The sequence below is a fragment of the Canis lupus genome, chromosome 26 (genome assembly GCF_048164855.1).
Source record: "Canis lupus baileyi chromosome 26, mCanLup2.hap1, whole genome shotgun sequence".
Classification (NCBI taxonomy): domain Eukaryota; kingdom Metazoa; phylum Chordata; class Mammalia; order Carnivora; family Canidae; genus Canis; species Canis lupus.
Genome location: NC_132863.1, coordinates 19,914,853 through 19,927,433, shown reverse-complemented (window position 1 = coordinate 19,927,433; position 12,581 = coordinate 19,914,853). Strand labels below are relative to the sequence as shown.

Below are 12,581 nucleotides of genomic sequence, written 5' to 3'. Positions count from 1 at the left end.
CCTCACTTTTGGGATATTTTGTACCCTTGATTTTACCTTCCACTTGATGTGAAAACAATGCATCTTTGGAAGACTGTAGTCTTGTTTACTCACCAACTCATTTCCACCCTCTGGTTTTCTTCCCCACCCTTTCAATATGCATATTCATTTTTCTGTTCTTTACTTAGGATTTTAGTCTTATTTCTAATTGTCCTTCAAAGGGGGGTTTAGAAATCTAGCATTGGCACCTAAGATTTCTTCCTCCAAGACATAAAGAGTTGACCTTAGAATATGCCTCTTGAGATCCAGGAAATAGGACTGGTGAAGTCTAACATTCTTATATTCTTCATTGGTCTTCAGTAATGTGTGGGATACCCTCACCACATCCTAGAGAAGTACTATGGAATTCAAATTGCAAAAACCTTTCAGGTGATTTGAACTGGTAACGTAGTAGTTTTGTATGATTTCTAAAACTCTTTTTTTTCTCCCTCCTTTACAAAAGAAAATATCTGTGGCATTGGCTGGCATTTGGTTGGAAACTCGTGTTTGAAAATTACTACTGCCAAGGAGAATTATGACAATGCTAAATTGTCCTGTAGAAACCACAATGCCTTTTTGGCTTCTCTTACAACCCAGAAGAAGGTAGAATTTGTCCTTAAGCAGCTGAGAATAATGCAGTCATCACAGAGCATGGTGAGTTAACCTAGATCTTAAGCTTCTAGTACCCACCCTTGTACTGAGAGCTCCAGTGCAGCTTCCCTGTGGTATGCCTGGCAAGCAGAGTCATAGTATGAGCATAGTAGACCGGGGTTCAGCACCATCAGAATCTCTTCCTTTAATGCTTTCTTTCTTACCTTAAAATTGTTAACATTTTATTAGTCATATCTATTAGATTAGAGTATAAATGAATAATTACATGTGTATTAAATAGTAACATGTGTGTCACGTATCCTTGTGACATCAGTTGATGCTTTCGTATCTGTTTGTTCCCTGTGTTCTGCTTGGGGAGAAGGAGAAGGGATGTCACTACTGATGAACTAGGTTGAATGAAGCCACTTGAGTCTGTCACATTTCAGATATTGTTACAGTATGTAATAATTAATAGTGATCACCTTAAGGACTAGATGTTCATTAAGTCTTTTTTAGGTCTGGCCAGCTCCAGAGGAGAGGTCACCTTCTTATCAAGAGTTTCTGAGCACAGAAAGGCCCCAAATTCTCTTCCTGTCTTCCCTGTGCTTTCAAGTGGCTTGTTGTTAATATTCCACAACCACATTTTGCCCTTTTTTGGGTCCAAAACCCTAGAACTGTGGTCCTACTCTCAGTTAAGTAGGTATTTACAAGACAAAATCTTTTTCAACAGTATTGGCTTTCGTACAGAGCTCTTCGGGGGAAATGTTTTTCATCAGGCAGGAAGGAGGAATGAGCAGCATTTCATTGGGTGCAGCCTTCTTCAGGGAAGGACACAGAAAGTGTGGTCTGAGTCCTGGCTGTATTGGCCTCGGTATACCACCTGTTGTGATACTAGTGGCAAGAGCCCTATAGTATTTTATTTTTCTCCAATTGGTCTTTTCTCCAGTGTAACTTTGGTATGGTATAGACAGCTACACATTGGTAATATGCTATAAATGTAACCTCGGGACATTATGGCCCCCATTTGATGTTTTATGATATTTTGAAAGCTTTTTCACATTTTATAATTTCTGTTAGAGGTTTGTTGTTTCTCTTTTCTCACCCCCAAATATGGGCCTCTTCTAATGTTTTGTCCTTGGCTGTTGGTTGGTCTTACCTATAGTCACTCTCTCAGAAAATTGAGGACTTACGGCCTTTCACATTACCAATGACCCCCCAATTCAGTGTTTTTGAAAGAACACCTGATTAGAAGGGTCCTGCTCTCCCAGCTGGCCACAGATATATAGATATATCTCCTGGTCCCTCTTCCCTCTTCTTTTAGTTTTCTAGCTCCAGCAGGTTCTGCCTACTCAGGTCTGTTGGGAGCACATTTGAACAACAGGAATTCACAGTCTTGTGAGACTTACAGACGAAAGACAACTATAACATATGTGCTTCCATAGCTGCAAGTCTAGACCTAGAGCCCAGGCTTGCACGGAAGAACAAGCATGAGCACTGGACCCGGCCTGTAGGGTAAAGGCTAGCTGGTAGACAGCCAGAGAAGTAACCCCTGAAGATGAGAGAGGGAGTGGGAAGGTGGAGAGGGAAGCACTGTCTTTGCCTTGTTACCCCCACATGCAAGATGCAGAAATTGAGGGATGAGCTGCTGGTATGTTTGCATGGCTGGTGTAGGCTGGGGGAAGGGGGTTCTTATTTCCGAGCCTCACAAGAGATCAAGGCCAGATCCTGAGAGGCCTTGTGTGTAATGCTAATTGCTATGAATTTTGTCATGAAAGCCAGTGGAAGATATTGAAGGACTTTAAAAGGTATTAAGTTTGGGGTACCTGGCTGGCTCAATCAGTAGAGCATGCGACTCTTAATTTCAGGGTTGTGAGTGTAAGCCCCACATTGGACATTGAGCCTACCTAAAATTTTTTTTTTTAATTTAAGAGATACTAGTTTTGATTATCTTTCTTTCCTTAAAGAATACATATTTCAAAGGAAATTTAGAAGTTACTAGCATTAAAATCAGAAAATAAATATCACTTGAGGCACCTGGGTGGCTCAGTCGGTTAAGCATCTGACTGACTCTTGATCTCAGCTCAAGTGTTGTTCTTAGGGTTGTGAGTTCAAGCCCCATGTTGAGCATGGAGCCTACTTATTACAACTAAAAATAACTTCTGGGTGTGTTTATCCCTTTTAGGTCTTTAATTGGCAAATGTATTTTTTCCTCTCAAAAATAGAAATACATTTTACATTTTGTTTTATAACTGTCAATACTAGGAATATCTTCCATTTCTGGACTAAACTTTGTACTTTGATTTATAAATTTTTAAAATTGTAATGAGAAGGAAATTTTAGTAGAACAGAAAACACAGACTCCCCAAAGGTTTGCTCCCCTATTATTCCCTAGAAAATTCAATGCCAGCCAGCACACCCCAGCTGAAAGCGGGAATCTTCAATCATCTGAACTGGCCAAAGCCCCAACATAGGCTTAAATAATGATCCTAGGATAGGCATATAACCAGTATTTCATAAATATTGGTAAGATGACTTCGTGTATGAGTTATTATTTAAACCAATGTTAGGGGATGGCCATCTCTTTATAACATCTGTCATTACAGTATAGTACTTTAGGGACTTAATTACTGCTTTGCCACTAATCTCTGAAGGTTTTATCTTCTCTGAGTTATATTTCTGTCCTTTGTAAAATGGCCATATTGAAATGCCAGGCATGATATGTAACATTAGAAATGATAGTCTGTCCTAATCTGCCATGGCTGAATTGGGATGGGGAGACTTTCCTTTATCTGTAACTTAGTGGTTTTTATCTGTAAGGCACTTTTGCTCAAGATGTTGCTTGTATTCAAAGCTGTGTCTCTTTTGCCTATAGTCCAAGCTCACCTTAACCCCTTGGGTTGGCCTTCGGAAGATCAATGTGTCGTACTGGTGCTGGGAAGATATGTCCCCATTCACAAATAGTTTGCTACAGTGGATGCCATCTGAGCCCAGTGATGCTGGATTCTGTGGAATCTTGTCAGAACCCAGTACTCGGGGCTTGAAGGCTGCAACCTGCATCAACCCACTCAATGGTAGTGTCTGTGAAAGGCCTGGTAAGTATATGGGTGAATAGTGTGTCATTGGAGGTTCACTGAAAGAGAAACTGTCAGAGGCATAGTGAAATGTTGAAAGGTGTGAGATAACAGATGAGGTATTGATTTCAAGCATATGAAGCAGAGTATAGTATGAGCCATACTATACTGCCCTGAATAGTATGAGCCATAAGCATAACACTACTCAGAGAACCTAACATTCTAATTAACAGTGAGATTGATTGGTATGTTGACCATAAAACATACTGAGAATTACTCTGAAAGGCCAATGTCCTGAGGTTGGCAGAGAAACACTGGAAGAAAGAACAGAAAATGCAGAGAAAAGATAAAAATGCATGCAGGTCACTGCAGGGACAGTACAAAGAAAAGTGTCAGTAGGTAGAAAAGTGAGAGCGGTTACATGATAGCAGAAGCTAACCTGACCCACGCTAGAGCTATAGGACAGTGCTGAGGACTACACAACAAATAGCTCCTCAGGTTCATGTCTCTCCACTGGGCTACATTCAGGCTTGCCATGGGCAGCACGGGGGCAGCACCTGCAGCACAGAGACAAGCATCTTACTCCTGCAGAGGGACTCACACACAGTAGGTGGAGTTCTGTGGGTGCTTTTTGGGACACTGCACTCCGATGACACCGTGTCTCATTGTAGGAAGGTATTGTAAGTTGTCTGAAGAGTACAGAGGTGTAGACAAAAATCCATAGCCCTGTAAGCGTCCTACTAAAATATAGTTTCTAAACTTCCTGTAGGGAAGTTTTTCAGCCATTTGGAGTCCTAAATGCTTTGGTGCTGCATTTAGTGAATGTGGTGGTCCGTCTCCCCCCCCCCCCCCCCCCCCCGAAAAGATACAAGTTTCATGTTCAGGTGGATTTTAAAACCCCTGAAGTTCATCCTGAGTCCCATATATTGTAATGAGTTTTAGAACTGCTACTCTTGGGAGGCCTGGATGGCTCAGCGGTTGAGCATCTGCCTTCGGCTCAGGGCATGATCCTGGGTCTGGGGATCAAGTCCCGAATTGGGGTCCCTACAGGGAACCTGCTTCTCCCTCTGCCTATGTCTCTGTCTCTCTCTGTCTCTCTCTCTCTCTGTCTCTCTCTCTCTGTCTCATGAATAAATACATAAAATCTTTAAAAAAAAACTACTCTTATGGAAAGATTAGCTTATTTCCTCATATCTGTCCTTAATGCTCTTTGAAAAGAGTTTTTTCCCAAGTGTCTGAATATACTTGACTAACCAGTACATGGTGACTCTGTGTTTTCTGTTTTCTCCTACATTTAATGTAGCCCACTGGTTTGATTTCATGGCACACTAATGGATCATAACCTATCCTGAAAGCCCTTGATCTTAGCCAACATGGTGAGAGCTCTAAGTGTCTGTCTCTTTTGGGTTTCTTTTCAGCGAACCACAGCGCCAAGCAGTGCCGGACGCCGTGTGCCCTGCGGACAGCGTGTGGCGAGTGCACCAGTGGCAGCTCTGAGTGCATGTGGTGCAGCAACATGAAGCAGTGTGTGGACTCCAATGCCTATGTGGCCTCCTTCCCTTTTGGCCAGTGTATGGAGTGGTACACCATGAGCAGCTGCCCCCGTAAGTGAAGAGGGTGCAGCTCCCGCTGTGGGGCAGTGCTGTCAGCCTCTGAACATTCTAAGGACAAGATCAGAGACTGCCCGAGGAGAACCTTCATGCAAGATCAAGCCCTGTAGGGGCACTGGGTGGCTCAGTCAGTTAAGCATCTGACTCTTGATTCTGACTCATTTTGTGAACTCAGGGTCAGGAGATTGAGCCCTGCCTTGGGCTCTGTGTTCAGGGGGCATCTGCTGGAAATTCTTTCCCTTTGCCCCTCCTCACCTCCCCCCTCAAATAAGTAAAAACTTTTTAAAAAAGCAAGTACTGTAGGACAGAGTACAGAAATAGCTTGCCCAGCTTTAGGATCATATTGCTCAACCCATGTAATGTCTACACATCTTCCTTTCCTGATTCATGAAATAAGTGCTTTCTGCTAAGCCCCCTTCATCGTCCACATCCTGGGATTAATAGAGGAAGGGAGAAACCGCTTTTCTATGTTGGGCAAGATTTGGGGCTCTTTAAATTTTGGGGGGGGCTCTTTAAATTTATTGTGTCATTTAAGCAGTCACCTCAGAATAGGAATTTTGACTGACAGAATAGTCTTTAAATAGAAGGTAATTTAGGAGTGCCTGCCTGGTTCAGTCAGAAGAGCATACGTCTCTTGATCTTGAGGTGGTAAGTTCAAGCCCCATGTTGGGCATAGAGATTAGTTAAATGAATACATTTTTTAAAAACTTTTTTAAAAAGGTAATTTAATACAATGAATTCAAAGCTACCTGTGGTAGTGAATGGTAACTTGTATTCTTTTACAGCTGAAAATTGTTCGGGCTACTGTACCTGCAGCCATTGCTTGGAGCAGCCAGGCTGCGGCTGGTGCACCGATCCCAGCAATACTGGCAAAGGGAAATGCATAGAGGGCTCTTATAAAGGACCAGTGAAGATGCCTTCTCAGGCCCCTGCAGGAAATTCCTACCCACAGCCCCTTCTCAATTCCAGCATGTGCCTGGAGGACAGCAGATACAACTGGTCTTTCATTCATTGTCCAGGTAAGATGTCTTGTGTATCCAAAAATCAAACCAGACTGTAGTGCACCCTACAGGCAGTCCACTGGTAAGATTGCAGAAACAGAGAGAAATATCACCCTTTTAAATATCCAGGCACATACAATCCATTATATAAATGTTCTTAAGATGAATAACTTGTCCTCATATGAGAGGGTTTGACAGCACCATTTGCTGTACCTTCTTTCATAGTTCATTATGAATTTACCTGGTATTTGGGATGGCCACCTGTGTTAGTTGATTGCCTTTATCCAAAACAATAAAATTTCTTGTATCTTTATGGCAAGCAGATGATTGTTAGTTTGGCACAAATGCACCTAAGACTGAATTCCCAAAGTGACAGGGATATAGGGTACTGTCTTCATTGGTGTTTACATTTCAAAGTGATGGCTCCCAAGCCCTTAAGAAAAACATTCCTGGATTGTTGTGCTGACTAGAGGCTTATTTAGTTTTTTAAAAAAGATTTGCATACATATACATGTCAAAGGAATAGAGAAAGGATTTTTTCCCCCAGAGAAAGGATTTGTAAATACAGGTTCTTGAAAAATTGTAAGAAAAAGGAGAGGGAAGAAGGTCCCTATCCCTTTTGGCAAGAGGAAAAATTAAGCCTATCTGCCTCCTCTGTGTCCTTTCTTCCCTCCCACTCTCCCTCTGTTCTCTTCCCCACTCTTCTTTCCAGTAGTTGGTACCAGAAGGAATAGACCATGAGTTAGCCTACAGCCTGAGTCTACACCTGCTGGGGAGGCTGCCCTGAGAAATTGGCCTTTGATTCAGACTTGCAGTAAATACTCAGGAATGTGCTGATGGGCCTCCAGAACAGTTGGGGGAGGTTAGGCAGGTGCTAAGACCCCCAGGAGGTTAGTGAGTAGGAACTTCCCCAAGAGTCTGTCTGAGGTGCCACTGGCAACAGGGCTCTTTGTGAGGACTTCTGTAAGGGAAAGACCACTGTGAGCAATGGTAAAAGGCAAGAGACAGGCTGGAGGAACATTTCTGCTGTGCGTGTAATAAGTGATTATCATTCAGAGTATGTAAACCTCTGCCCTCCAGAAAAAAAGCCCTGTCAGCTCAACAGAAGAAGTGGGCAGGAGCACCTGGGTGGTTCAGTGATTGAACTTTGGCTCAGGTGGTGATCCCAGGTCCTGGGATTGAGTCCCACATCAGGCTCCCCACAGGGAGCCTGCTTCTCCCTCTGCATGTGTCTCTGCCTCTCTTTCTCTGTGTCTCTCATGAATAAATAAAGTCTTTAAAAAAAAAAAAAAAGTGGGCAAAGGATGTTAAGAAGTCTTTCTCAGAAAAGGAAACAAAGCAGGGAAATGTAAAATAAGATAAGAAACCAGTCTTTTGTCTACCAAACAAATTTTCTGTGTTCCCTTTTTTTTCTAAGATGTCAAAGGATCTATAATTCTGTTTCTTATCTACTAGTTTGATTCATGAAATATTTAAGTCGGTGCATTTTTATTAATATTGAGAATATAGGAGGTGAAATGGCAGCCCAGGGATCCCTGGGTGGCGCAGCGGTTTGGCGCCTGCCTTTGGCCCGGGGCGCGATCCTGGAGACCCGGGATCAAATCCCACGTCGGGCTCCCGGTGCATGGAGCCTGCTTCTCCCTCTGCCTATGTCTCTGCCTCTCTCTCTCTCAAACTGTGTGACTATCATAAAGAAAAAAGAAAAAAAGAAATGGCAGCCCACAGAATGGGAGAAAATACTTGCAAATTTGGGAGAGTCTAATGTCTAGAATACTTACAAAGAACTCTTAAAACTCAGCAGCAAAAAGACAACCCAATTAAGAAATGGGTAAAGGGGGATCCCTGGGTGGCGCAGCGGTTTGGCGCCTGCCTTTGGCCCAGGGCGCGATCCTGGAGACTCCGGATCGAATCCCACATCGGGCTCCCGGTGCATGGAGCCTGCTTCTCCCTCTGCCTGTGTCTCTGCCTCTCTCTCTCTCTCTCTCTGTCTCTGTGACTATCATAAATAAATAAAAATTAAAAAAAAAAAAAAAAAAAAAAAAAAAAGAAATGGGTAAAGGATTGAAATAGACATTTCTCCAGAGAAGATACACAAATGGCCAAAAGCACAGGAAAAGATGTTCAACAACATTGGAGAAATTGGAACCCTCACATATTGCTGGAAGGAATGTAAAATGGTGCGGCCACTCTGCAAAACAGTTTGGCAGTTTCTCAGAAAGTTAAACATAGAGTTATCATATGGCCCAGTATATATCCAAGAGAATTGAAAACACACGTCCACACAAAACTTGCAGTGAATGCTCATAGCAACGTTATTCATAATACAAGTGGAAATAACCAGTGTCTGTCACCTGGTGAATGGATAAACAAAATGTGATATCTTCATATGATGGAATACTGCTAGATGATAATGGGCGGGGGGGAGTACTGTAGTCTCTGACACAGATGAGCCTCAGAAGCAGTCAGATGCAGACTGCATATTATATGATGTCATTTATATGAAATATCCAAAAAAGAGCAAATATATGAAGACAAAAAAATAGCTTAGTGATCACCTAGGGCTGGGGGTGGGAATGAGGAATAAGGCACGAGGTTTTCCAAAATAACAGTACCATTTTCAACATCACTGGCCAGTCTGAAAAGGTTGCAACTTCTCCACACATTAATACTTGTGTCCTTTTTTTTGATATCAGATACAGTGTGTGAGAAATTATATCTCTGGTTTTGATTTGCATTTCTCTAGACTGATGAAGTCGAGCATCTTACAGGCCATCTGTGTCTTCTTTGGAGAAATGTCTATTCGAATTCTTTGCCCATTTTAATTTTTTTTTGTTTTTTATTGACCTGTAGAATTCTTTATGAAGTCTAGGTACATGTTCCTTATTGATCATGTGATTTGCAAATACTTTCTCCCATTCTGTGGGTTTTTTATTTTTATTTTTTTTATTTTTTGGTGATATTTTTTGATATATAAAAGTTCTAAATTTGTGAAATCCAAGGTATCAGTGTTTTTTTATACCATGGGCTTTTGGTATGGTAGCTAAGAAATCTGTGCCTAGCTAACCAAGGATCACAAAGATTTACTCCTATGTTTTCTTTTTAAAGTTTCATAGATTTTTCTCTTATATTTAGGTCATCCATAATCCCATTTTGGGTTTATTTTTGTATACAGTGTGAGACTGAACAGATGCAGAGCTGGTCAGGAGGCACTTCTTGCTGTCTACCCCTTTCTGGAGGCCTGCTCTGTCTTCCAGCCTCAGCTGGATTGCTCAGGTGTCAGTTGGTAAAGTCCATCTCATTGCTTTGACTGTTCCCTCCTTCTACATTAGGAGACAGATGTCTCAACTCCTCTTTCTCTGTCAGATTGACACTGTTTTACAATTTCTAGAAATTGCTCAGTAATTCAGAAGTATGTCTCAGTGCATCTGATAGGACCGTTTCCTCTTACCCCATATTCTAGTTGATTTATCCTTGTTTTTACATTTTTCTGGTTAATTTCAGTGGGATTTTGAAGAGGAAGAGAAAAAGAGAAGCATTTTTCTAGTCTTTTTATCTTGAACCAGAATACAAATTTTATTGGTAAATGGTTTTAGGTATGCTTTTTGTGTGTGTGTTGTGCCTTTTGATACATATACAGTTGTTCATCTTCACAGGAACAACTTGCATTTCCCACACCTCTTAAGTATTTTTGGTGCAATAATAACTGCTATAGTCATTTTGAAGTCTCTCACTTGCAGTCTATATAGAACAACTCAAATACCTGCAGGAATGGGGTAGAAAACAGGTGGGTGAACAATAGGTGGAAGGCTATTGGAAAGTTGCCACGATGGCAGAAAGCTGTATCACATTTATCAACCAACAGAGATCTGCAAAAGTTGCTAAAAAAAAAGTAAACCTTACATGTTCACATCACAAAAAAGAAATAGTTATGTGACATGATGCAAGCATTTGCTAACACTGTGGGTAGTAATCGTTTTGCAATATTTAAGTGTATCAAATCAATGCATTACATTCTTTATGCAATATTATGTGTCAGTAGTATCTCAGTGAAGCAGGGGGAGAAAGACAGATTTGCAAATTCCAGTCTTCTGCCTACAGTGGTGTAGATTGTGTATTCTGTGAGTGGCCCCACTAGAGTCTGCAGTGCACAGCCTGAACAGCTGTCCTAAGCAGTCCTGAGAAGTTCAAGTTTCATATGCCTTTCTAGGTGTAAAGTCCTGTGTGCATCAAGAATCTTAACTAATTCCGCTTGTGAAAATGTTTTTATATATAAAAATGGTTATTTTTCTAAAAAATATTGAAAGCAAACTAAATATCAGAATATATGGGAATGGTTAAAAGCTGTTATGTGATTCATAGAACTCATTCTGTCTTTTAAGGTTTTATGATAGATGAAATAATGTGGTAAAGTCATTGTGCTGTAAGTAAAAAAAAATCAATGTTGAGTATTAATATGAGCACAACTGTGTAAAACCATATAGAAAAAATAAATCCCTGGAACTGAAAATTCCAGATGTGCACAGTGTTCTCTGCATGATGCAGTTGAATATGATTTTCCCCACTTATGTTTTCCAAATTTACTATCATGAACATGCATTATTTTTCTGAACAACAACAAATTATTTTTTTAATGGCTGTAGACTTTCACCTTGCTGTGGTATATTTCTGATTTTCCTGGACTAGCCCTGTATGGATGTTTTGATCTTATTTCTCAAACTACTCTTTAGTGGGCCACTTTTAATGATTTTTGAGGTATTTAGAGGTCATAAGGAACTTAGATAGTTGCAAGTAAATCTTGTGGAACATACTCCACCCTGTTCTACCACGGGAAAGGCCTCTTAAAATTCTTTTTCTTTCAGCTTGCCAGTGCAATGGCCACAGCAAATGCATTAATCAGAGTATCTGTGAGAAGTGTGAGAACCTGACCACAGGCAAGCACTGCGAGACCTGCATATCTGGCTTCTATGGTGATCCCACCAATGGGGGAAGATGTCAGCGTAAGTCAGATCCCTCAGGGCTACTGATTGCAAACCAGGTGGAACACAGTCCTCAGTTTGACTTGAGTATGTAGGAGGAAAAAGGCACTTGGTTTTGGATACTGCATTTGTTATCATACTTGTTATGAGCTCAATTGAGCCTGGGAGAGAGTGAGCAGAGCTGCCAAGTAGCAGAGTAGCCAGTTAAAGCAACAAGCCAAAAATGGAAGAGTTAAGCCTTTAATCACTTACTGTGGTAATAAAGCAAGAGGCTTAACCTAAACCCTAGAAAGCTCCGAGTGCCCTCGTTCCTTTCCCTCCTGGACAGGGTGCTGGCTGAGCACCAGGTGGATCCGCACAGAGGTGGGAAGAGCCCTGAACAAAAGGCTCTAGCAAAAGCCTGTCATGGACCCTGGAGAGGAGAGGGGAGGCGAGAACGAGGGGAAATGTATTGGGGACAGAGAGTGGGGACAGTGTCTTCAGGGTTCCCCCCTCCTTCCCCAGGAGGCTTGGCAGAGGCTCCCAAAGGTCTGCCCAAGGCCTCAGATAAAGAGACTCAGGAATGAAGACTCCTGGTAGGAATGCAAGCCTGAGAGAGAACTCTGCTGGGTGGTGGGGTGCCTGAGACCCTGATTGCAGCTCCTCTCAAAGACTGCCCCCAGGCAGGTGTGGGAGGCCAGCCAGCTAAGCCTGGGTAATGGCCTGTGGTCAGGTCTGAAAAATCACACATAGGGTTTTAACCAGGAGCTGGACTCCTCAGTACTTCTAGGATATTTAAAGATTTAAATCATCCCCTATTTCCCCATACACATCAAATGGATTCCTGCAAGTAAGGACTTTTTAGTGTTAGAACGTAAATTAATACATTTTTTATTAAATGACCAGTGAGACTGACAAACTGCCTTTTGGCTTGTTCTTATTTCCAGTGGGAAGACCCTTCGGGTTCTGAGCAGGAAAATAAATAAGAAAGGAAAATCTCTACCTCCTCCCCAAATCCCACCTCCAAACTCCTTAGCATGGCCCTTGAGAATCTGATCCCAGAGAAGTCAAGAGAGAGCTGGCATTTTAGCAGTATATCCCTTAACCTCTCTGGGATTCAGTTTCCTCATCCGTAAAATGGGGATAAAAGGTTGGTGGTTGAAATGGAAGTGGTCAGAGCAGTGCATGACACATAGTAAGCCCTCAGGAAATGTAGGCAGTCGTAAGTACTCTTTTACTATTTCCCACCACTCTTAAAGAACATTTCCTGCTCCAATTAAAAGGTTTTTTAATAAAAACATTTTCCTAGTCCTTGTGACTGGAATTCATGAGTTT

At 41.8% G+C, this 12,581-nt stretch overlaps 1 protein-coding gene across 3 annotated transcripts in view; it reads left to right on the top strand.

The window, feature by feature from the left end:
• The window catches only part of ATRN (attractin), a 161,438-nt gene that overhangs the window by 85,684 nt on the left and 63,173 nt on the right, over positions 1–12,581 (top strand). For all 3 annotated transcript variants that reach the window (XM_072800233.1, XM_072800235.1, XM_072800234.1), the window contains exons 15-19: positions 482–672; positions 3,482–3,701; positions 5,099–5,284; positions 6,076–6,309; positions 11,151–11,288. In XM_072800233.1, the coding sequence (XP_072656334.1) occupies positions 482–672; positions 3,482–3,701; positions 5,099–5,284; positions 6,076–6,309; positions 11,151–11,288 (969 nt within the window). The remainder of the gene's footprint in view (positions 1–481; positions 673–3,481; positions 3,702–5,098; positions 5,285–6,075; positions 6,310–11,150; positions 11,289–12,581) is intronic.